Below are 26998 nucleotides of genomic sequence, written 5' to 3'. Positions count from 1 at the left end.
CCCATAGGGAATCCTTAAGGTGAGAACTACTTGCCCGAACTTGCCCCATGTAAAATGAAAAGACTGCCATAATGATATCATGTATTTTTTTGTGGCATCACATGAGAATCTCAAATAAATACAATAATATAATAAATAATACCTTACACATGGTAGTCGTAGTAAGCAGTGATATTTATAAGTTGTGCACCACAATGAAACATTATTGAATAGACACATTTGTGTACTAGTAAAGTGTTTTTAATCCAGAAAAAAAATGCTCAATGGTCAAACAATAATTTGTGAAGCAAAGGTGAGAAAAATCCACAGAGAAATGGAAGCGCTAGATTTTGTAGCTTGTGCAAAATCAGCACTTGGTATTGGATCTAATGGGTGGTGTTTCATTGTGACCACTTCAAATTGTCACAGCAATGTGATTCACTCACCTGTGCCATCATTTGATTTGCTGCCGCTAATAAAATACTTGTTTAGGAGGCACTGCTTCATCACTTTTTTCGTTTCCTTCAGAATTAGACGATGTTGGCAGCGACGCCATGATGGATGTTTTCATAGTCAAACGATCGCTGATTGGTTGATCGCGAACAACGGGTGTGGGTAAAACGCGGACTGTGGATTACGGACCGCGGTCTAAATAAACGATTCTGATTGGTCCATTGCAAGGATTGCTTTGCAAATTACCACCGGAATTACGCATTCCGTGTTTTACCAACACCCAACAAGAACCGCTTTAAAAAATACCTCTTGGCAGTAGTGCACTTGCCCGACGGGAATATCACTGATTAGATTTACTTGCCCGAATTTTGTTTTAACTTGCCCCGGGCCATCGGTACATCGTTATTGTCGAGCCCTGATTTGTATGTTGTATGTTCCTCTATGTGCAAAAGTTCTCCACATCAAGTCCTTAATGACTGGGCTGTCTCTCTTCTTTAATTGGTGATTAGTTGGTTTTGGTTCAGCTCCTGGAGGATAGCGAGGAAGAATACCACTTCACCACTGTTCCATGTTTTAAGGGAGCAAGGACATCTTAAATGAAGACAGGGTACTTACAGCCACATCCATAAATACTGTGCTTGACTTGGTATTGCTTGAGAAGCTCCCCTTTTGAAGTATCTTCCAATGTGCAGCGCCTACATTGTCAGGCCACGGGCCGCCACCTTAAAAAGGAGCATAAACAGTGTTAGGATGGTTTGTTTTTAAAAGTGCTGTCTAATTTCATGTACATCGTTTTTGGATTGCGTTTTAAATCCACAGTTCTAAAGAAATAATTATAATGCACATTCATTCATGCATTCATTTTCGATTGCTCATCCTCACAAGGGTCGCAAGGGGTGCTGGAGCCTATCTCAGCTGTCTTCGGGCGTGATGCGGGGGCCTCCCTGGACTGGTGGCCAGCCAATCCCAGGGCACATATAGACAAACAACCATTACCACTCACATTCATACCTATGGACAATTTGAAGTGGCCAATTAACTTAGCATGTTTTTGGAATGTGGGAGGAAACCGTAGTACCCGGAGAAAACCCACGCATGCACGGGGAGAACATGCAAACTCCACACAGAGATGGCCGAGGGTGGAATTGAACTGGCATCTTTTAGCTGTGAGGTCTGCACGCTAATCACTCGCCTGCCAAAAATGCACATTGACATTAATTATATCTCCAAATATAATTACAGGAAAACATGCAGTAATTCATAATTCGAATTAATATTTCTTATATAAAACCATGAATAAATAATTTTAATGAATACTGTTGCCCATCTCTGTGTGGAGTTTGCATGTTCTCCCCGTGCATGCGTGGGTTTTCTCCGGGTACTCCGGTTTCCTCCCACATTCCAAAAACATGCAAATTTAATTCTAAGTAGACTCCAGCACCCCCCGCGACCTTCGTGGGGGTGAGCGGTAGAAAACGAATGTTGAATACTCTTGTACTATAATTGTAATGAGCTCCGGAAGTACCTCGGCTGTTCCCACAAGAGCTTCCCATCGGAGCATATCGACATCACGTCATGTTACAAAAACAATGTAGAACTAAGCAAAACACGGCGTACACACATAAAGAGAGCGCGGTTAAAAGCTTAACTTTTCCGGTTCGATGGTCCGTTACCTGTTAAAGTATGTTCGCCCAACGAACCATGTTAGCTGAGCAATTTGGTGGCTAGCAAACATAGCTAAAGTTAGCTTACGCACAACAGAATAGCGGTGACATTAAAAAAACAACACCCAGCGTATTTGAAGGAAGACGGGGTCGCTATTAGTTTAAAAATTGCAAGTGCTGTACTTACCGATGTGTTGTCGTCCATATAACTTGCCGTGTTTCGATACCTTCGGGCTGTTGTTGTGTTGCCGGAAACTGTACCATAGACCTCTCATAACTCCACCCCTTTGGCCGCGAAGGGGGCACGTCATGACGGTCTACGTCACCAAGCTTAAGCGCTGGACTTAAGCATTTATTTATGTAAGCGATTAAATGATTTTCAGAGATTTTACAAAGTTAGTAAACTTTATTATTGTTATATTTAATAAGGCTCTGGGTCATTTTCTGAGTGTAGTATTTTGTATATCATTCTAATCGGTCAGATCCTTTCGACAACCATTTGTTTACGTTTTATTCTGAAGCAGTGCGTTGCGGTGTGTGGAATGCATTGGAACATCTTGCTCTTTATGGAAAAGTGGTTGGCTCTTAAAAGAGCCGTTGTGGTGAATCTACTGCAGATTTGCAGCGATTTCTCGGCGGAAGTTGAGATAGAGCGCCTCATTTCCCCTCTCGTTGAGATGGCAACCGTCGGCAAGCAAGTCGTGGACAGAGACGTTCGAGTGCGGGATGCGCTTCATGCCGCGTTGTCGTAGGAAGCCGCCAAGGACTCGGTTAATCCTTTTCCTCGCATTGTCCAGTCCACGTCCTGTGGGTGCCGTCTGGTAACGCCAGTTCCAACGAGGCAAGATATCCGAAAACATCACCACTGTGCCGGGTAGCAAGTGGATGATGTAGTCGAGATCCGCCATCATTTTAAGGAGAAGCCGGCGGCAATTTTGGCCGCCGAAGCCAAAACTATTGCCACCAAGGTGTATGAGCAGCAACTGTGGAGGTGTCGCTCCCGTTTGCAGCTTCTGGTGTATAAAAGGCACCAGATGTTCCCACCTCCTGCCGCCTTGTCCATGCCAGGTGACTTGGCAAGGGAGGCCGAAATTCGGATCTCGGCGGTGCAGCCTGACGTGTCTTTCCAGCCGGGTCACAATGGCGCTGCCGATGAGCCACAACGTTGTCCTCTGCGTCCCGTTCATCGTTATGCCGATAGTTGCACTTGCAGCTTATTTATACAGTGAGCACGCAATGCCATTGGTTAGTTTTCCCTCCGTTCGTCCACGTAAACATTGTTTGGTTTAATTCAATTTCAAATTACATTCATTCCGCCAATAGCTGATCGATTGATAGGTGAGTGAGGCACGATTGGTCAATTTAAAAAATATTGACCCGCCCAACTTTCACATTACATTCAATCAGACGATCGCTGATAGGTTGTTTGTTTGGTGACTTACGATTGGTCATTTATCCAAAGGCGGAGCCTGACAGGTTGGTTTTGTGAGCTACGATTGGTCAGTTCTTCCACGGTGTGGTGCATGGTGCTATAAATGCTGCTTCGCGTGCCCGCTTCCCCCCCCTTTCTGCTCGACCGAACAGAAAACTTTTCGAGAGAACGCTTTTTGCATTGCCTCAGACAAAGACAAAGACAAAGGACCTAAATTCGACGGAAACTGCAGTTTGCCGTTGTGTTGGACTTCATCTGCTGACATAGAGGTGAGTTTTTTTTTAATAGACTTAGTAAACTGAAATATATTCATTTGTAAGAATGAGCGCCATCGCAGGAATGCACGTCCGGTTGGAGCTTAACTCCATTTTGTTTTTTCTTCGGCTTTTTCTCCACATGTGTATAATTTTATGTATTTGTATGTTGTCGTTGGTGCCGCCGCAAGGTAACTGCATGTTTGGGATACACTAACGGTCGGAACTTAACTCAATATAGCTCAAGTTATATTCGGTGGTGCTGCACGTAGGCCGCTTGTTCAGGATACACGAACGGTCAGAGCTTAACGCTGTATAGCGAAAATTATATTCGTTGTTGCCGCACCTTAAACGAGCCGTTAGCGGGCAAATTGGCGGCACTGATGACAAAGGCCCCGAAATGGCGGCGTCGTAAATGGCGTCGTTGATGCCACAGGCCCCAAAATGGCGATCGCCCCCCCCCCCGCGCGCCATCTTATCGCAGCGGGCGGGGAGAAAATAAATTCTCACGGAAGGTTTTCAACTTTTTTACCTGTTTTCTCTGTTTCCAATGATTTTAACCCCGTCACTCATCTAAACCACTACCGCGTTGCGGAGGAGAAGACGCCCACCTTACGTTTTCTTCATTTTTCTTGTTTCCAATGATTAATCCGTCATTCATCCAAAGGGCCACACCCAAGTGTGCATGTGCCCACTCAAACGCACACAATATGAGGGGGGTGGGGGAAGATGGTGCTCTTGCAGTAAAACACACAGCTGGTGTTTATTTATTTGTTTTCTGCATAATAGTTGTATTTATTGACAAAGTTTGATTTATCATTTTATCTCTGTGTGGAGTTTGCATGTATTCTGTGCGTGTGTGTTTCTCTGTGTACCCCCTCCCCCACTGGCGACTCCAAATTGTCCATATGCATTAATGTGACTGTCAATGGTTGTCTCTGTGACCCATGCTTGGCTGGTGAGCAGTGTGTAGTCCACCTCTTGCCAGCTGGGGTAGGCTCCAGCATGCCCACGACCCTTGTGAGGATAAGCAGCACAGAAAATAAATGGATTTATTCATTCATTTTCTACCGCTGCTGCAGGAGCCTATCCCAGTTGTATTCAGGCGAGAGGCAGGTACATCCTGGTTGTCAACCAATCACAGGGCACATAGAGACAACCATTTATACTCACTTTCATTTGACCCCCACCCCACACACACACTCCATATTGTCTGTGGCCATGAATGTGACTTTGAATGGTTGTCTGTGTGCCCTGTGTTTTGCTGGTGACCAGGATGTAGTCCACCTCTCGCCTGAATATAGCTGTTGGTAGGCTCCAGCGACCCTTGTGAGGATAGGCAGTACGTAAAATGTATGGATATGTTCATTCATTTTCTGCTGCTGGAGTCTATCCCAGTTGTATTCGGGCGAGAGGAGGGGTACATCCTGGTTGTCAGCCAATCACAGGGCACGTATAGACAACCATTCACACCCACTTTCTTGCCTATGGACAATATGGCATTGCCAAAAAAAATCCCACGCACACACGGGGTAACCAGAGAGCATGGAAAAGAGCATTTAGAAGCTTAAGTACATGGCGTGTGAACTGACATTGATTTCATTGTTTTCTTTTAGATGCCACGAAAGAAGGGTTTCCGTATGCGACGCACACCCAGGGCTGCCCAAGCTGTTGATTGTGCAGTTGCAACAAAAGGTAGGGACGAAGTATCTTCACTGTCACCAGTGGAGGTACCAACAGGTGGGTTACAAAAGGTGGTCAAAGGGTCATTTCATCAAGGCAATACAAGGTTTAAGTATGCAGGAACACAGTGTATGGCGATTGCCTTTTGTGCCACTGCTTTACACAGTATTAAAAATGTCTTGTTGTGGGATACTGCTGATCTTGACATGGCTGTTGTTGAAGGCGATCAGTTGTATACTACACTAAGGGAACGTCACGTAATTCGTGACACATCCCACTTTTTTCAGTCCATGGTTCCACTTGTAAGCCCGTTCAAATATCTAAAAAGGAAAAGGGCCCTGGACAAAAAATGTAAATATGTCGCTGACATGAGCATAAGGGAGACAAAGAAACTAATGACTATGAAGAATTGCAGAGAACAAGCAGTCTTTAGGCAGAGAAAGAAGATGAGTGTTGAAAAGTATAGAAATGATGTCATTCATAAAAATAGAGTTAAAACATCTAGCATCTAAAAGTATAGAAATGACAGCTTGCATCGGGACAGGGTCAAGATGCAGAGCATCAAAAAATATAAAATAGATACAAGGCACCGGGCCAATGTCAAACTAGCCAGTATGAAGAAATATCACAGTAATTTAGAACACAAAATGCGTGTCATTGCAGATGTCAAGGCACGAAGGCATGCTGCAAAGTTGCCAGAGGAAGAATTTGATGTTGTTGTTGAGAATTTTTTAGAGAAAGTGAAGAATGGGCCCCAGTTTGTCTGCTGTGTGTGCCATAGGTTGATGTTTAAACATCAGGTCCTGCAGTGTCACAGAGAGCATTACAGCAAAAGTAGTGCAAGTGCTTCTCTTGTGAACACGTGCATTAATGAGGATTATTTGCACAAATGTAGTGCAGAGTGCACGGTGCCTTGTTTGTTGTTGGAGTCTGGTAGAGGGCAGTTGTGGGTTTGCTACACTTGCCATTACAAGATTAGCAAAGGGGAACTCCCACCAGAATGTGTGGCAAATAATTTGGGGGTGGACCCGATTCCTCCTGAGCTGGCTTGCTTAAACAGCTTAGAGCAACACTTAATTGCACTAAATATCCCCTTTATGAAAATGCTTGCATTGCCTAAAGGGGGGCAAAATGGTGTCCATGGGCCTGTGACTTGTGTTCCGGCCAATGTAGTTGAAACGACAAATTTGTTGCCACGGTCCAATATGGAAGGCTCTATGCTCCGTGTCAAGCTCAAAAGGAAGCTGACTTACAAAGGACACTACGAGTACCATTTTGTTGACAGCATGCACATTCGTGAAGCCTTGAGGTATTTAAAAGAGTCAAATGTGCATTATGAAGATATAGAGTACAACGAGGAGTGGGTCAATGACTTTTGTAGGGAACCTGATGCCTCTCAGGTGGAGGACAGTGTTCCTGCAGTAGATGTCACACCGCCTCTAGATGCAGAAGATGAACTTCTCCATGATAGACAGCAACACTGCATGTTTCAGGACACTTGTTTAATGCCAGTTGACATTGGTCAGGAAGCGCTAGATCAGTATTACGACAATATATTGAATGTGGCTCCGGCAGAAGGCAATAATCCTGTGAGGTTGCTTTCTGACCATTCGAATGAAGCTAGATGTTTCCCAGTGTTGTTTCCACATGGTCGTTTCACGTTTCATGACACTCGACAATATAGGCTGACAGCGTCGCGATATTTCAATAATCGTATCATGCATGCTGATAAGCGGTTTGGGCAGAATGTGGAATACATATTCTATGCTCAGTACTTGTGTGAACTTGTGCAGGTGGTGTCGAGCATTTCCATTGCTTTACGCAAAGGAATTGCTGGTTTGGTGGCAAAAATGGCCAAGGATTTGTTGACCAACGATGAGTCGTTAAAGACATTGTTGGAATGTGACCAGGGCTATCGTTTTCTGAAGCCCATCAGAGGCACTCCAGCCTTTTGGCAGAGTACGCAGCGCGATATTTTGGCTTGTGTGCGTCAGCTTGGTGTTCCCACGTGGTTTTGTTCTTTTTCGTCTGCTGATTTACGGTGGCAAAACTTGGTAGACTGTGTTTTGAGGCAAGAGGGTAGAACGCAAACGGCTGCAGAGTTGGAGTGGGCTGACAGGTGTGATTTGTTGAGACGGAATCCTGTGACTGCTGCACGGATGTTTGATTTCCGGTGGCATGTCTTTCTCAGAGGGGTGATAATGTCTTCGAGCCAACCGATTGGCAAAGTTGTAGACTATTTTTACCGGGTGGAATTTCAGCAGCGTGGTTCCCCGCATGTACATTGTTTGTTCTGGGTCGAGAATGCCCCACGTATTGAAGTGAACTCAGATGAAGAAGTCACAAAGTTTATTGATAGATATGTTACTTGTGAATTGCAGCCACAGGATGAAGGATTGACAGAGACAGTGTCTTCCGTACAGCAGCATTCTAAGAGACACTCTAAAACGTGCAAAAAGAAAAACACAGTGTGTCGTTTCGGTTTTCCCAAACCTGTGTCAGGACGAACATTTATTAGCCATCAGTTTGACGGACAGGGACAAAAAACATGCACTTGTCAGGTTAGCCAATCAACCGGTGTTAAAACATGCACATGTCCAAAAGCATCCCAAAATGCCGTGAACATGAAAGCAGAAGAGGCGTCGGAAATCATAAAATCCATTAAAACAGCCCTGGCTGACGAGAACCACGCATATCAAAGCGTGGAACATTTGTTCCATAGTCTCGGTATAACACAAAATACTTTTGAGGCCGCACATCGCCGCTTGGGTCGTCGTACGGAAGTCATAATGAAGCGTCAAATCAATGAGGTTTGGATCAATCCATACAGCAAACCTCTGCTTAAATGCTGGAATGCTAATATGGACATCCAGTATGTCGTTGATGCGTATGCGTGCGTGGTTTATATAATCTCGTATATTTCCAAAGCTGAGAGGGAGATTGGATTGCTGCTGAGTAATGCCCAGAAAGAAGCATCCAAACAGGCAAACGTCAGTGCCAAAGAGGCCTTAAAAAGTCTTGGCAGTGTGTACTTGCACAATAGAGACGTGTGTGCACAAGAGGCCGTTTACCGGGTGACAAATATGCATCTTAAGGAATGCTCGCGCAAAGTAGTTTTTGTTCCAACAGGGGACAATGTGGTCAAAATGAGTTTGCCTGTGAGTGTTTTGCGACAAAAAGCTTCATCAGCCGAATTAACAACGGAAGACATGTGGATGACCAGCATTTTCGACCGTTATAAAAACAGACCAAACGACGACACGTTTAATGACATGTGCTTGGCACAATTTGCTTCGGAATACCGCATCATTAGCAAAAACGAAAGGTCGGCATCCAAAATAGAACTTAAAAACAACTACGGACATGTGACAAAACGTACACGGACCAAACCTGCCGTAGTACGCTCTGCGCACTTTTCACAAACAAAAACCCAGAGTTGTATTATCGTAGCCTTTTGCAGTTGTATCTGCCATACCGGGTGGATTTGCAGTTAAGACCTGCCAACTGCCCAACATTTGAAGAGTTTTATGACAATGGTGCGGTCCGATTAAATGATGGGTCGATGCATTCTGTTCGATCCATAGTGGAAACAAATAAACAACATTTCGACAGCGACGGGGATGAACTGGACAGCATCCAAAGATCTATTGATCACAGCGGTGTTGCTGAGGATGCGTGGTGTCTGCTTTGTCCAGAGCAAGAATTGGAAAGGCTACAATGCGAAGAAGAACGCCGGAAAAAACAACAGTTGGTCGAAGAAGAGGCAGAAGTAATACCTGACTTGGCAAATGAAAACAGAACCGCTCTAAACTTACAAAAGCAAAAGTCAATGAGTCGAAATGATGACTTGGCATTAATCCGCTCCCTAAATAATACTCAAATGGACATTTTTTACAAAATTAGACAGTGGTGCCTTGATAAAGTAGGTGGGAGAAAACCCGAGCCTTTACACTTATTCATCACAGGTGGTGCCGGGACAGGAAAAAGCCACCTAATTAAAGCCATCCAATATGAGGCTACCAGGTTGTTGTCAACAATGTGTCGGCAACCGGACAATATTTCTGTCTGTCTAGCTGCACCAACAGGGATTGCTGCTTACAATTTGAATGCCACAACAATACACAGCACATTGAGCATCGGCAAGGATACCCGTTTGCCTTACACACCACTGGGTGAGGAAACGGTGAATTCCTTGCGTGCCAAGTTTGCGGACCTCCAAATTTTGATTATTGATGAAATATCGATGGTTGATCACAAGTTGTTGACGTACATTCATGGTAGGCTCCGACAAATTAAGCAAACCGGTGACTATGCTGCATTTGGCAACGTCAGCATCATCGCCGTCGGTGATTTTTACCAGTTACCGCCAGTCAAAGGAAAGCCTCTTTATGTCGAAGACGCCACTTTCAACTTGTGGACAAATCTTTTCAGTGTTGTCGAACTGACAACGATAGTCCGGCAAAAAGATAATCAGTTTGCAGCCTTGCTAAATAGACTCCGCAAACATCCAAAAGGCGCGGCGTTGTTGGAAACAGACATAGAACTTTTGAAACAGCGCGAAACGGGTGAGGTCAGCTCCGCGTTACATGTGTTTCCAACCAATCAACAAGTAAACGAATACAACCTAAAATCAGCTTTTCAGGATCTGTCCGGAGTACACGACGATAAAAGCTGAGGATTTCAGCCAAAACAAAAAATCCGGTAAATTAGAAAAAAAAAGTAGGGCACCACAGCAAAGTTTACAACACGTGTTTAGAGGAAACTCTGCACATCGCTAAAGATGCACGTGTAATGCTTTGCAAAAACATCGATATAGACGACGGCTTAGTTAACGGGGTTAGTGGCACTGTCTCTGATGTTCTTTTCCAAAAGGATGACACATTTCCGAGTAAGATCTATATAAAGTTTGATGATGCCAAAGTAGGTCAACAAAGGCGCGCACAAACTGCTGAGTCTGTCACGCTAAAAGACAGTACATTTATTCTGCCAGAGGAAGAAAAAGTAACTAAAAGTGGTGGCATGCGTCACCAGTTCCCTCTGAAGCTCGCTTGGGCTTGCACGGTACATAAAGTCCAGGGTGTTACCGTGAGCAATGTAGTTGTGTCTCTAGACAGGGTGTTTTCCGCAGGGCAGGCGTATGTTGCATTGAGTCGGGTCACAGCTTTAGACGGTTTGATTATTGAAAAGTTTAATGCCGAAAAGATTTACTGTAATGATGCCATTAAGAATGCTGTAGGTAGGATGCCAGCATTTTTGACAGAAAGTGAACCAACACAAACAAATGTACAACCACCACATTTCACAATTTATTTGATGAATGTCCAAAATTTGACAAAACATGCGTCAGATTTGGCAGCATGTACACAGCACCTGCAGCCTAACTGCATCGCTGTGACAGAAACGTGGCTGCCGACGGCATGTACACCCAGCAGTGTAACCATTCCTGGGTACCATTTCCATAGCCAACCACGATGTTTGTCTTACTCCAGCAGTAACCCTGCTTTGGTAGAATTACAAGGGCAACAGCATGGCGGAGTTGGCATGTACATTGCAGACCACCTGCACTGTAGTGTTGTCTCCGCCCCAAACTTCAACTTGGAAGTTTTACTGGTGAACTGCTCCTCACCCAGTGTGTTAATAGCAGTTGTGTATCGACCACCCTCCTATCCAATGGCGTTGTTTCAAGGTCACCTTGGCACGCTGCTGGATTGGTTGCACCAGAAGTACGCCAGCATTGTCGTACTGGGAGATTTTAATGAAAATTTGTTAAAATCTTCCACTATCAGCACATTCATGGCTAGGAAAGGGTTCTGCCAGTCAGTCAAACATCCTACCACAGAAAAGGGTACACTAATTGACCATGTTTATGTCAAAACATCACACTTTGATGTAGAATCGGTTGTGATGCCCACTTATTTCAGTGATCATGAAGGGATTTTGTGCTCTTTTAAACACTAAATTTAAAACGCACACACATACACATTCCACTTCAGCGTTCTTCTGGCAGTCTTATGGTGTAAGTGTAGTGTATAGTGTAAAATAGGTTTAGGTTCAACCAGTGGACAATTTACAATCCACGAGTTTACTTGCCCACGAGAACGGTGGATTGTATTTGTCATAATCACTGGTCATAGTTCAGATCCCAGTTTCTGTTTAGGATAGGAACTATTTTCCTTATTTGTCAAACCAGTAAATTAACATGTACATATTGTAAACATGTACATATTGTAAACATGTACATATTGTAAACATGTAAATATGTAAATATTGTAACATCTGCATATATTTTAAATGGTATACATATTGTATATATGTAAATATGTAAATATGTAAATATGTATATATGTAAATATGTAAATATGTATATATGTAAATAGTACCTGATGAAATGATCCCAGTGCTGCCTCACTCACCTGTCCTCTTGTCTTGATAGTTACCGCCTGTCTGCCTTAAAGTTAAATACTAAAGGGATTCAAACCCTTTGCAACAGTTATTTTTCTAACCAAATTGTATTAGTCAATCACTGGCGCAAAATTCGACCACTGCCCAAAATTAAGAATCAAAGGGATTAAAAGTAAGACTTTTCTGAACACGTTGGTATTTTTCTAACCAGTGGACATTTTCCAATCCGCGAGTTTACTCTTCCGAGAACGGTGGATTGTGTTTGTCAATCACTGGCGAAAAATATGTTTTTTCAGACACGGTAATGCAAACAATGAGGGCAATGTAAATATGTAAATGAATCTGTGAATATGTAAATATGTAAATATGTAAATATGTAAATATGTAAATATGTGAATATGTAAATATGTAAATATGTGAATGTATATTGACTAACCTCTGCTCTTGTCTTTCTAGTTGCTGCCTGTCTTCCACACGCATTCTCTTTATATTAAACATAGTAGCAGTAGAAGTGCATGCATATGTTAACATAGTAGCAGTAGAAGTACATGCGTAGATTTAACATAGTAGCAGTAGAATAGCATAGAAGTAAAACTAATCCCATAAGTGCATCATACCAACTATTATAATAGCAATGTAGTCGTTTGCATGCATGTGAGTTTTCATCAACAGGACAAGACCCCTCTGACGGTGTGAGTGTCCTCTGACAACTGCTGCATGTGGTAAGATATGGAGCTGTTTTCACTATTCATATTGGTCAAATTCTGTTCATGTGTGAAACACTTGACTTTTTGCCACTTGACATTATACTCATGTGATTTCTCCCGATACGTTAACCGGGCTCCAGACTACAAGTTAAACTTTGCTTTGTAGGTAAAATACATCTTGAAATGTTGCCAGTCACATAAAAACACTTTATTTTTGACCAAGTAGCTTTAATTAGCTGGAAGTTGGAAACACCTCCACTATGCTAAATGGGACACAGAATCTTAGATGAGTTTATGTTCTGCAGGGGAAAAATGTTAACCTGTTAACCAAAATGTACGGGGGCCTTGTGCTTGTGCTACTAAAATTATACATAGAATGCCATGGTACTTGTAGTACAAAAAACCTTCCTCATGCTGTCTTCTTTGACTTTTTATATGATCATAGCAAGTTTACTAACGCATTTGCTTTCACGCTTTCTCTGACCTGTAGTGAATGCTGGCTGCTTCCAGAGGAGCTCCCACCGTTGCACCTTGACATCCACCCATTGATGACGGGATAGGATACTGGTGATTCCAGGAACTGGTCATCGTGGGACTGCAACTGCTGATCCTTTCCTCCACCCATTCTTAACCCTCTGTCCTTTCTTCACCACTGTCTACCTACCATCTCTCCGTCATCCCTCTCAACCCAACCGGTCGAGACAGAAGGCCGCCCCATAGAGCCTGGGTTCTGTCCAAGGTTTCTCAAAGAGTTTTTCCTTGCCTCCGTTGCCAAGTGCTTGCTCGTGTGGGGTTCAGTTGGTTCTCTTTCTAGATAACTTCCATATGATGATTAGAATTGGCACTATATCAAATAAATTGGCTTGACATAACTGCTTTTGTCATTTCTGCATGTTTAGTACATAACCACACACGTGTTCATTCATAGTTTAGACAATCTACAATGTCAACTCGGTCTCTGCTGCTATCCTGCAAAACACTCCACCCACTTTGACCCTGGGTGGACCACAGAGATGTTTCACAGACCAAGGACCCAACCAGCAATCGTGATGGAGTCCACCAGCATGGCACATCAAGATATAGCTGGGATTGGTTCCAGCACACCTATGACCCATGTGGAGGATGAACAGCATAGAAGGATGGTATAATGATGAATGTCAGCATAATTGTGTCCATACTTGCCTGTGTGGAAGGGTGTTATGACAGATATTGACAACTCTTTCAAAGGTGGGTATGTGGTCATGTCCTGTTTGATCTCACAACTCCCTAAAAGTCTTGGGACAGACAGACCATGTAGAATGTAGTTCTACTTTTCCGGAGGTTGGTGGCGCTATACAGTCTAAGGTGGGTACATGGTCATGTCCTGTCTGCCACCATAGAAAAAATCAGACCATATAGGATTGAGTTATACATTTCAACCAGTTGGTGGCGCTATACAGTCTATGTACACACACAGTCATAGACCAGAGGGTACCCCAGACCACCAGAAAAAATTTGAGGCATATCCGACCATGTGGAAGGAAGTTACAGCTGATGTACATTTCCACCAGTTGGTGGCGCTATACAGTCTATGTACACACAGTATAACAGACCAGAGATTGACCCAACACACCAAAAAAAAAATTCAAGAGAATCTGACCATGACCATCAGGAAGTTACGGCAGATATACATTTCCACCAGTTGGTGGCGCTGTGTTTTGAACATGGGTTCTGGAGCGTTAGGTGCGTCCTGTCATGATAGACTTCTCCACCGAAAATCATAGTGATACGTGCAACGGGTGGCGAGGGATAATGAATTTAAACTTCTAGGTGGCGCTAGTGTGTCAATTTAGATTGGTGTCACATGGGAGCACCACCAGGGCGCTCAGGCCTGGATTCTGACCTTACGTGTAAGATTTCAGCAGCCTGTGACCTTCTGCGGGCGAAATATGAGCCTTCGATAGTCAATGGCGAAGGCTGACCATTCGCCGTGGCCACGCCCACCACTTGTGCTTTACACACATCACAGTCCATCGACTGACATCATCAGTCTGTCAGTCAAACTGTGTATTGACTTTGATGTACATTGCTTCAAGGCAAGGCCAGACACCAGGCAGGGCCAGATAAGGTAAAAGTTAAGGTTAAAGTAAAAGTTTGGTGGCGTGCCACGCCCACATCCTAAGTAGCAGCCCAAAATCCTTCGCAATTTAACGTGGGCCATCCGTCTAGTGTCCGTTGATGCTACAACGGACTCATTCGGTCAAACCCCCTAGGAGGAGGTACGACCCCTACATCCTCCCCCAAATGGCCGCCGCCACCTAAAATGGCCGACTTCCTGTTGGTTTTTGAACATGGGTTCTTGAGACTTTTTTGTGCGTCCTGTCACGAGTGATGTCTCCTCCGAAAATCATGCCCATACGTGCAACGGGAGGCGAGGGATAATTATTTTAAAACTTGTAGGTGGCGCTAGTGAGTCAATTTGGCTTGGTTTCAAATGGGGGCCCCACCAGGGCCCTCAGGCCTGGAATCTGCCCCCCCTTATGAGTTTTCAAGCACATGCGACCTTCTGCGGGCGAATGATGACCCTTTCTTTGTAAACGGCGAGGCCTGAGCATTCGCCGCCAGGCCACGCCCACCACGTGCGCTTTTCCTGCATCATGGTCCATCAACAGGCTTCACCAGGCTGTCAGGCAGTGACCTTGTGACCTCGGTGTTCATCTGATGAATCTCCTGGCAGAAAAGGCCTCATGTAGATGACACGCCTTTAGCCTGTCGCCAATAGGTGGCGCTGCGACGAAATCAGGAAGTGACCTACGGGGACTTTCGGGGCGGGGCCATGATCACATGTACCAAGTATGATGAAGATCTGACCACGTGGAGCCAAGTTATTCACGTCTACAGTTACGCTCAGCGTGCAAGGCCCGGACAGATGAAAAAGGGCAAAATTTGGGGGCGTGCCACGCCCACATCGTATGGAATATCCCAAAATCCTTCGCAATTTAACGTCGGCCATCCGTCTAGTGTCCGTTGATGCAAGAACGGACTCATTCGGTCAAACCCCCTAGGAGGAGTTCGTCGAGATACGACCCCAACTTCTGGCCCGAAAAAGGCCGGCGCCATCCAAAATGGCCGACTTCCTGTTCGTTTTCCAATATGGGTTCTTGAGACTTTTTGGTCCGTCCTGTCACGATAGACGTCTCCACCAAGTTTCGTGACGATCGGTGAAACTGGTGGCGGGGGCTAATTTTTTTTAAAATTCAAGGTGGCGCTAGAGAGCCAATTTTGGAACATTATATTTGAAACCCATAAAATATAAAATTTTTCGCCAGACCTGATGCGCTCGCCAAATTTGGTGAGTTTTCGGGCATGTTGAGGCCCTCAAAAAGGCCGACGGTTGGCAGAATAATAATAATAATAATAATAATAATAATAATAATAATAAACATTACGATTACAATAGGGCTTTCGCACTGGTCAGTGCTCGAGCCCTAATTAAAACTGCAAGCAGTGATGAGCGGGCTCGAGCACCCCTACGCGGTCGGGGGTACGCGCAGGTCGGGGGTACACGCGGGTCGGGGGCGCGCGCCTGTTCGGACGGGCGCGCGGACGCACCGTACGAAAAACCACAACGATGGGATAAGCGGTAAGGGAGTTACGGCACTTGCAATTTTCCGCCCGGAGGGGGCGACGCCGGCGGCGAGGCTGGTGCGTGGTTACGTCCCGTCCGGCGCCCCAAACCGACATAAAAAAATTCGCGACGATCGGACCGTGCGGTAGGTACTTGCGGCGGATATACGTTTACGCCTGTGGGTGGCGCTATACAGTCTATGCGCCCACACGGTAACGGACCGGAGGGTACCCCGAACCATCAGAAAAAATTAGGTGCCGATCCGACCGTGCGGAACAAAGTTACGGCTGATATACATTTCCACCAGTTGGTGGCGCTATACAGTCTATGTACACACACAGTCATAGACCAGAGGGTACCCCAAACCACCAGAAAAAATTTGGGGCCGATGCGACCATGTGGACGGAAGTTACAGCTGATATACATTTCCACCAGTTGGTGGCGCTATAGTGTATGCACACACACTGTCATAGAGCAGAGGGTACCCCAAACCACCAGAAAAAAATTCGGGCAGATCGGACCAAGTGGGATGAAGTTACGGCAGATATACATTTTCACCAGTTGGTGGCGCTATCGAGTCTATGTACACACACAGTCATAGACCGCAGGGTACCCTAAACCACCAGAAAAAAAATTGGGGCAGATCCGACCATGTGGAAGGAAGTTACAGGTGATATACATTTCCACCAGTTGGTGGCGCTGTGTTTTGAACATGGGTTCTGGAGCGTTAGGTGCGTCCTGTCATGATAGACGTCTCCACCGAAAATCATAGTGATACGTGCAACGGGTGGCGAGGGATAATGAATTGAAACTTCTAGGTGGCGCTAGTGTGTCAATTTAGATTGGTGTCACATGGGAGCACCACCAGGGCGCTCAGGCCTGGATTATGACCTTACGTGTAAGATTTCAGCAGCCTGTGACCTTCTGCGGGCAAAATATGAGCCTTCGATGGTCAATGGTGAAGGCTGACCATTCGCCGTGGCCACGCCCACCAAATGTGCTTTACACACATCATAGTCCATCGAATGACATCATCAGTCTGTCAGTCAAACTGTGTATTGACTTTGATGTACATTGCTTCAAGGCAAGGCCAGACACCAGGCAGGGCCAGATAAGGTAAAAGTTAAGGTTAAAGTAAAAGTTTGGTGGCGTGCCACGCCCACATCCTAAGTAGCAGCCCAAAATCCTTCGCAATTTAACGTGGGCCATCCGTCTAGTGTCTGTTGATGCTACAACGGACTCATTCGGTCAAACACCCTAGGAGGAGTTCGTCGAGATACGACCCCTACATCCTCCCCCAAATGGCCGCCGCCACCTAAAATGGCCGACTTCCTGTTGGTTTTTGAACATGGGTTCTTGAGACTTTTTTGTGCGTCCTGTCACGAGTGATGTCTCCTCCGAAAATCATGCCCATACGTGCAACGGGAGGCGAGGGATAATTATTTTAAAACTTGTAGGTGTCGCTAGTGAGTCAATTTGGCTTGGTTTCAAATGGGGGCCCCACCAGGGCCCTCGGGCCTGGAATCTGCCCCCCCTTATGAGTTTTCAAGCACATGCGATCTTCTGCGGGCGAATGATGACCCTTTCTTTGTAAACGGCGAGGCCTGAGCATTCGCCGCCAGGCCACGCCCACCACGTGCGCTTTTCCTGCATCATGGTCCATCAACAGGCTTCACCAGGCTGTCAGGCAGTGACCTTGTGACCTCGGTGTTCATCTGCTGAATCTCCTGCCAGAAAAGGCCTCATGTAGATGGCACGTCTTTAGCCTGTCGCCAATAGGTGGCGCTGCGACGAAATCAGGAAGTGACCTACGGGGACCTTCGGGGCGGGGCCATGATCACATGTACCAAGTATGATGAAGATCTGACCACGTGGAGCCAAGTTATTCACGTCTACAGTTACGCTCAGCGTGCAAGGCCCGGACAGATGAAAAAGGGCAAAATTTGGGGGCGTGCCACGCCCACATCGTACGGAATATCCCAAAATCCTTCGCAATTTAACGTCGGCCATCCGTCTAGTGTCCGTTGATGCAACAACGGACTCATTCGGTCAAACCCCCTAGGAGGAGTTCGTCGAGATACGACCCCAACTTCTGGCCCGAAAAAGGCCGCCGCCATCCAAAATGGCCGACTTCCTGTTCGTTTTCCAATATGGGTTCTTGAGACTTTTTGGTCCGTCCTGTCACGATAGACGTCTCCACCAAGTTTCGTGACGATCGGTGAAAGTGGTGGCGGGGGCTAATTTTTTTTTAAATTCAAGGTGGCGCTAGAGAGCCAATTTTGGAACATTATATTTGAAACCCATAAAATATAAAATTTTTCGCCAGACCTGATGGGCTTGCCAAATTTGGTGAGTTTTCGGGCATGTTGAGGCCCTCAAAAAGGCCGACGGTTGGCAGAATAATAATAATAATAATAAACATTACGATTACAATAGGGCTTTCGCACTGGTCAGTGCTCGAGCCCTAATAAACATTACGATTACAATAGGGCTTTCGCACTGGTCAGTGCTCGAGCCCTAATGAAAACTGCAAGCAGTGATGAGCGGGCTCGAGCACCCCGACGCGGTCGGGGGTACGCGCGGGTCGGGGGTACGCGCGGGTCGGGGGCGCGCGCGTGACCGGACGGGCGTGCGGACGCGCCGTACGAAAAACCGCGGCGATCGGATAAGCGGTAAGGGAGTTACGGCACTTGCAATTTTCCGCCAGGAGGGGGCGACGCCGGCGGCGAGGCGGGTGCGCGGTCACATCCCGTTTGACGCCCCGAACCGCCGTAAAAAAATTTGCGACGATCTGACCGCGCGGTAGGTAATTGCGGCGGATATACGTTGGCGCTATAGAGTCTATGCGCCCACACGGTAACGGACCGGAGGGTACCCCGAACCACCAGAAAAAATTTGGGGCCGATCCGACCGTGCGGAAGGAAGTTACGGCAGATATACATTTCCACCAGTTGGTGGCGCTATAGCGTATGTACACACACTGTCATAGACCAGAGGGTACCCCGAACCGCCAGAAAAAAGTTCGGGCAGATCCGACCATGTGGGAGGAAGTTAGGGCAGATATACATTTCCACCAGTTGGTGGCGCTATAGAGTCTATGTACACACACAGTCACAGAGTGGAGGGTGACCCGACCCAGCCAAAAAAATGTGGAGACGATCCGACCATGCATAAGGAAGTTACAGCAGATATACATTTCCACCAGTTGGTGGCGCTATAGTGTATGTACACACACTGTCATAGACCAGAGAATACCCCAATTTCAAGACCATCTGCCCATGCATAACAAAGTAACGGCAGATGTAAAAAATATAATTGAATAAAAAAGAATTATATCTTTCATATTCTGTCCAGGTTACACAATCATACATCTTTTAGTTACACAAGCACTTTCCCTGAAACCATGGCCGCCAGGTGACATAAAACCATGATGAAGATAGCCATATCACGATACATGGCATTGATGGACAATAAAACATTCAGTATGTTATATATACTGTATATTTAATCTTACGCTTTTTAGGTTAATTAAGTGGTTCTACAATGTTTTGTAGTACATAATCATATCCTAGAGCCAAAACAGATCAGCATTTAATGCATCACACATGAAGATACAGCCGCATGTAATTCTATCCAAGGCCAGCAGGTGGTTTCGTGTGCACATGAAGCTTGAAGAAATGAATCATTTGTCAAACCAGTTGATTGAAATGGTTCAAAGCCTCACGGGGTGACATCTTGCCATCATTATTGGACATAGTCTGAGAAATCTCCATTTTAACTATATAACCTCAGGGTACATCAACATCAAAATGAGCATATGAGCATCTGGCAGAAATTGATGCAGCACATGGCTGAAATGCAGAAAGAATGACATTCTCATGGCATTAAGACACTTTAATAAACATTAACACATGAAACTTCTATACTTAGGACAGGTAAACCTCACCAACAAAAAAATCACTCAGAAAGCATCGTTTTGAATAGTGGCCACCAACAACATTCATTCATTTTCTACCGCTTTGTCCTCACAAGTGCTGGAGCCTATCCCAGCTGTCTACGGGCGAGAGGCGGGGTACACCCTGAATGGTGGCCAGCCAATCACAGGGCACATATAGACAAACAACCATTCACATTACAGGAGCCAGGCAACAACATTTCAGTGGCAATTTCACTGCTGTGTTATTGTGCAATGACAATAAAGAAAGTTAATGTGTATGTTTACATTCATACCTATGGACAATTTGGAGTTGCCAATTAACATAGCTTGTTTTTTGGAATGTGGGAGGAAACCGGAGTACCCGCATTCACGCATGCAAGGGGAGAACATGCAAATTCAACACAGAGATGGCCGAGGGTGGAATTGAACCCTGGTCTCCTCGCTGTTAGGTCTGTGCGCTAACCACTTGACCACTGTGTTGCTGCCACCAAAAACATACAGGAGGTAATTCTTCAGTTTTTGAAGTTTTTGAAAGGTTTGCATGAATCCAGATCCAGCAGTACTTTCTGGAACACCATAAAACTGGATGACAGGGTCTTGGGGAACCGCAGGTCTCGTGCATACGTCAGTCCCATCAGATAGTAGCAGGCTTGGCTAAGATCCCCAAGAGTGCTGTGGACGGTGCTGCCCTCAATCACTATGCCATCTTTTCTTGAATGCTGGTTGATCCATCCCCGGCATCCTGCAGACATTGTAAAGACAGCTGTTAGGAGTTCACGTTCAACTTGCACGTCACAAGAGAAGTAGCACGTACTGTCTTCTGTTGTCCACAGTTGCTTTATAGCATACAAAAAGCAGCTCCATCTTTGTGTGTAGTGAAGAAAAAATAACTGTACTGCAGCTGTGCACTTGAGATTACATTTGCTAAAATGTTAAAACCTTGAAAAGCATGAAAAGTACAGTAGTATACCAACCTCAAAGTCCTGGAATAGGGCACTGGCATCTCCTGCAAGATAGTCAATAAGGCATCGGATGACAACGTCCCTTGTCTGCTCACGTTGGATTCCATCTGCCGGACAGAAAGTGTTTAAGTCTCAAACATGTCTATAGAATTTACATGAGAGGGAAGTTTGTAAGTAGTGATGCGAGCAAAAAAAACCTCAGACCTAAAATTTTTCCAGGCGCGTGAATATAACTGGATATTGTGGTGCGGTGTGCAAAGGATGTGAGAGACTGGAAACAGAAAACTAAGGAAGAAAAACCAAAAACTGTTCAAGTGGCTGTATGTAAGATTGTGGCTATTGTGGCTGTTGCTGGAGTGAAATAAAAAAATCTGTATTGCAACTAGCAGCAGGAATGAAGCGGCAGTATCTGTTGTCACAGTGATATCTATTCAGGCTTGTGTAGCTTAAGCAGGTAGGATGGACGACTATTTTGCTTCTTACTTTCAGTCACAGTAACTAAAAGCAGAGGTCATGTCACTCAGGTGCTATGCGGGTTATTGTTTCACTTTCACCGCCCTGACATTGTGTCTGTGCGCTGTGCACCTACAGAAGGCTTGTTGTCACATCTTTATTTCAAATTAACATGTTTTCTTAGTCGCTGACGACAGACATATCATGCGATATTTTGTGTACTTCGTACATACGTATAGTTCCTTTTAGAAAGACTGGAGGAAAGGATGAGTAATAAATAGGAGAGAGAGTCAGACAAGATAAATGTCAGCTGTATGATGTGAACAGAGAATGGAGAGAAATGTGAATGAGACAGGTGGAATGATGACTATTGCAGGTAAGGTACAAATTTAATAGGTGGAGGATGGTTTTAATACCTGAAGTAGAATGTTTGTCTGTGCTTGAATTCTTCCTCTGACAACGCTTTTCCTTGCTGGAAACAAGGACATCAGTTTTGGTGTCCTTTCGTCTCCCTTATGGCACCTTCCTCTCCTGAAAGAGGGATATGAAAGAAGAGACAAAAGAACCAGTGACAACAAAAAGTGAAGTGCATACTTAAGTATAACTGTGAAACATACAGTAGTTGTTTACAGTCCTTAATGTGTTTAACACAAAAGATCCAAATACTCACCTGTGAGACATTAAACAAGGTAGGCCACCTGTGCTTCATGTCACTGATGCTCATTTGTATGTCGTATGTTCCTCTATGTGCAAAAGTTCTCCACATCAAGTCCTTAATGACTGGGCTGTCTCTCTTCTTTAATTGGTGATTAGTTGGTTTTGGTTCAGCTCCTGGAGGATAGCGAGGAAGAATACCACTTCACCACTGTTCCATGTTTTAAGGGAGCAAGGACATCTTAAATGAAGACAGGGTACTTACAGCCACATCCATAAATACTGTGCTTGACTTGGTAATGCTTGAGAAGCTCCCCTTCTGAAGTATCCTCCAATGTGCAGCGCCTACATTGCCAGGCCACGGGCCGCCACCTTAAAAAGGAGCATAAACAGTGTTAGGATGGTTTGTTTTTAAAAGTGCTGTGTAATTTCATGTACATCGTTTTTGGATTGTGTTTTAAATCCACAGTTGTAAAGAATGAATTAAAATGCACATTCATTCATGCATTCATTTTCGATTGCTCATCGATTGCTGTGAGGTCTGCACGCTAATCACTTGCCTGCCAAAAATGCACATTGACATGAATTATATCTGCAAATATAATTACAAAATACATGCATTAATTCATAATTTGAATTAATATTTTGTATATGAAACCATGAATAAATAATTTTAATGAATACTGTTGCCCATCTCTGTGTGGAGTTTGCATGTTTTCCCCGTGCATGCGTGGGTTTTCTCCGGGTACTCCGGTTTCCTCCCACATTCCAAAAACATGCAAATTTAATTCTAAGTAGACTCCAGCACCCCCCGCGACCTTCGTGTGGGTGAGGGGTAGAAAACGAATGCTGAAAACTCTTGTATTACATTTGTAATGAGCTCCAGAAGTACCTCGGCTGTTCCTACAAGAGATTCCGGAGCATATCGACATGTTATAAAAACACAAAGTAAAACTAAGCAAAACACGGCGTACACACAAAGAGAGCGCCGTTAAAAGCTAAACTTTTCCGGTTCGATGGTCCGTTACCTGTTAAAGTATGTTCGCCCAACGAACCATGTTAGCTGAGCTCTTTGGTGGCTAGCAAACATAGCTAAAGTTAGCTTACGCACAACAGAATAGCGGTGACATTAAAAAAACAACACCCAGCGTATTTGAAGGAAGACGAGGTCGCTATTAGTTTAAAAATTGCAAGTGCTGTACTTACCGATGTATTGTCGTCCATATAACTTGCCGTGTTTCGATACCTTCGTTGGAGTTGTGTTGCCGGAAACTGCCAAGAGACCTATCATAACTCCACCCCTTTGGCCGCGAAGGGGGCACGTCATGACGGTCTACGTCACCAAGCTTAAGCTCTGGACTTAAGCATTTATTTATGTAAGCGATTAAATGATTTTCAGAGGTTTTACTAAGTTAGTAAACTTTATTATTGTTATATTTAATAAGGCTCTGGGTCATTTTCTGAGTGTAGTATTTTGTACATCATTCTAATCGGTCAGATCCTTTCGACAACCATTTGTTTACGTTTTATTCTGAAGCAGTGCGTTGCGGTGTGTGGAATGCATTGGAACATTTTGCTCTTTATGGAAAAGTGGTTGGCTCTTAAAAGAGCCGTTGTGGTGAATCTACCCACTTTTTGTGTGCCACAGAATTGCCCAAACAGGAGGTGATTGCTGGACACAAATTTGAGTTTTGTGTTAAGGATGATTATGCTTTAGGTGATGTCAATGTAGTTTCTGGCTATTATATTGAAAACGGGATTCATGTCACTCTGCATGATGCTTTACAAACAATGTTTGGCAAGTACAGCACATGCATTTTTACGGTCTGTCAAAGTAGTTGTGCCATCATTTGTGATGCTGGTCAGTATTGTCTGGTGGATTCGCACTCGCGCAGCTGTAATGGCATGGTGTGCAGTGATGGAACCAGTGTTGTTCTGTGTTTTGGTAGTCTCGATGATCTTGCTAATCACATTAGCAATTTGGCTGCAGGGTTTGGTGGAACAGAAAAACTTTTTGAGATAGCTGGTGTTGTTGTGACTGTTGTGGCTGATAGAAAACGTCACTTGGAGGTGACTGATGTTTCCAAAAAGTTTAAAATGGCTGACATTTCTAGTACATGTGCATCTGATGTTGAGGTCATCAGTGTTGTTACCACACAGCATGCCTTTTGTCCAATGCTTCAAAATGACTCCAAAGATGTGTGCCAACTTTTGAATATAGATTGTGAAGTCAAAACTGTGCCTGTCAATTTGCGTGTTGGACCCTTGGGAGCTCCCTGTAAAAAGGAGAGCATTGTTGCTGACGGCAACTGTTTTTTCCGTGCCATATCACAAGCGGTGAGTGGCACACAGAAAAATCACAGGAGAATTAGACTCCATGTGGTTAAACATATGGAAAAGCACTGTGAAGATTATGAGAAGCTTCTCAGGAGTGAGTACAATTGTTTGACAGAGTATATTAGTGTTTCCAAAATGAAATATGTCAATAGCTGGGCAACAGAGGTGGAAATTCAGGCTGCAGCGGATAGTTTAGGAATAAATATCTTTACTTTTTACGGTGGTCATTGGTTGAGATATAGTTCAACGTCAGAATCCAGTCGTGGGATTTATTTGGACAACTCGAGTGGTAATCACTACGAGTGTGTGACATGTGTCAATGAGGGCCTGTTAGGAAGTTGCTTTGGCATTTGTCGGAGTGGTACACCTGATAGCAGTCAGCATGATACCAGGTCTCACAAGCATTTGGACAATCAAGAAATTTGTGAAGATATTGGTTCAAATGATGTGAATAGGGCTGTTGAACCAATCAAAGAAAAACGCCAGTCCATGATTACACTTATCAAATCAAATCAAATCAACTTTATTTGTAGAGCACTTTTCCTGCAAGGAGATGCGACACAAAGTGCTTTCCAGAATTAAAACAATTACCACAATTAAAAAGGAAAACTATGAAGAAAAAAGAAAGCCCCTCCTTCCTACCCTCCATACTAGACCCACACACACACACACACACGCAAGCACACAATCACCCACATTAGGGAGACATGGCATGGTACTGAGGAACAAGGAAACGCCACCTTTGGGGCCGTCCACACTGGGAGAAGCTGCAGGCCGTGCCATCGGAGGACCAGCACCCGGGCCCTCCGACTCCGTTAGACGGGCGGACCCCCACATTAAAAGGGAGGAACCCCCCAGCCGGCCGTGTCGAAGGGACCCAAGGATGGCACCCCCTCAGCATACCCAAACAGCCCCCAGTGTGGAGGACCCCCCTGAGGAAACACTGGAGTTGGAGCTAAAGACTAAGACCATAAAATAGGACTAAAAGATAAAACATAACACTGGAGTTAAAAACTGAAGATTAAGAGCATAAAATAGGACTAACAAGATAAAAACAAAACACTGGAGTTAAAAGGTGAAGAATAAGAACATAAAATAGGACTAAAAGGATGAAAACATAATAAAAGCTTAACAATATTAGTTAAAAGCCTGATTAAAAAGGTGCGTCTTTAATCTTCTTTTAAAAATATCAACAGTCTCCGCAGTCCTGAGGCTCTCTGGCAGGCTGTTCCACAGGTGGGGGCCATAGTGGCTAAATGCTGCCTCACCGTGGGTTTTTGTTCTGGGTTTTGGTTTCGCTAAAAGGCCAGTGCCGGAGGACCGCAGGGTCCACGGGGGTTGGTATGGTAAAAGCAGATCAGATAAATAAGAAGGGGCAAAGCCGTTAAGACATTTAAAAAACAGTAAGAGAATCTTAAAATCGATCCTGAAGCGGACGGGGAGCCAATGCAGCGACTTTAAAACCGGTGTAATGTGCTCCCGCCCTCTGGTCCTCGTCAGCACACGTGCGGCTGAGTTCTGTAATAATTGGAGATTTAAAATACTTTTTTTGGGAAGACCAGAGAGCAGGGCATTACAGTAATCTAAACAACAGGATATAAAAGCATGCATTAGCACCTCCGTACTGGCCTGAGAGAGAAACGGGCGGACTCTGGCTATGTTCTTAAGGTGATAAAAACCTATTTTTGTTATATTTTTAATATGTGGGATAAAATTTAGCTCAGAGTCAAAAATCACGCCCAAATTTTTAACAGAGTCGGCTAGTTTAATATCCTGTAATTTTGGTAAAAGTTTCTCTCTCTGGCCTTCAGGACCTATGACTAAAACCTCAGTTTTGTCCTGGTTGAGCTGCAGGAAATTCTCTGCCATCCATGACTTGATGTCTACAGTGCAGTTAAAAAGGGCATCAAGTGGCCCTGAGTCATCAGGAGACACGGCGATGTATAGCTGTGTATCATCAGCATAACTATGGAAGCTGATGCCGTGCCTCCTGATCACGTCCCCAAGGGGAAGCATGTACAGATTAAAAAGGAGTGGACCTAAGATTGAGCCTTGAGGAGCCCCACATTCAATTTCATGGGTTCCTGAGGAACATGTATCCATACTTACATAAAAACATCGGCCTGTGAGATAAGAACAAAACCAGTTAAGAACAGTACCAGAGAGGCCGACCAGGTATCTAAGTCTATTTAATAAAATGTGATGGTCCACTGTATCAAAAGCAGAGCTTAGATCCAGTAGAACCAAGACTGTGAGATTCTTGTTATCTAAATTCCACCTGATGTCGTTTAAAATCTTTAAAAGTGCTGTCTCGGTACTGTGGTTCCTCCTAAAGCCAGACTGATGTTTCTCTAAAATGCTATTTCTGTTTAAAAAGTCATTAAGTTGGTAAAAAAACAGTTTTTCTAAAATTTTACTTAAAAACGGCAAGTTGGATACGGGTCGGTAATTATTAAGATTGTTGGGATCTAAAT

At 44.6% G+C, this 26998-nt stretch overlaps 1 protein-coding gene and 1 long non-coding RNA gene across 2 annotated transcripts; one reads left to right on the top strand and one right to left on the bottom strand.

The window, feature by feature from the left end:
* Positions 1–19601: 19601 nt before the first annotated feature.
* On the bottom strand, positions 19602–23488 carry LOC131101778 (uncharacterized). Its single transcript, XR_009119305.1, has 5 exons — positions 23394–23488; positions 22453–22559; positions 21950–22364; positions 21093–21187; positions 19602–20860 (listed from the first exon to the last, which is right to left on the bottom strand). It is a non-coding gene; the product is annotated as an uncharacterized LOC131101778 (long non-coding RNA).
* A 124-nt stretch (positions 23489–23612) lies between these two features.
* On the top strand, positions 23613–25739 carry LOC131102301 (OTU domain-containing protein 3-like). The gene has a single exon (XM_058047863.1). The coding sequence runs from the start codon at positions 23979–23981 to the stop codon at positions 25104–25106; it is 1128 nt and encodes a 375-aa protein (XP_057903846.1). The 5' UTR covers positions 23613–23978; the 3' UTR covers positions 25107–25739.
* The last annotated feature ends 1259 nt before the right edge of the window (positions 25740–26998 follow it).

This window comes from Doryrhamphus excisus, chromosome 14 (genome assembly GCF_030265055.1).
Source record: "Doryrhamphus excisus isolate RoL2022-K1 chromosome 14, RoL_Dexc_1.0, whole genome shotgun sequence".
NCBI classification, from domain to species: Eukaryota; Metazoa; Chordata; class Actinopteri; order Syngnathiformes; family Syngnathidae; genus Doryrhamphus; species Doryrhamphus excisus.
This window is presented reverse-complemented; position numbering and strand designations above follow the sequence as displayed.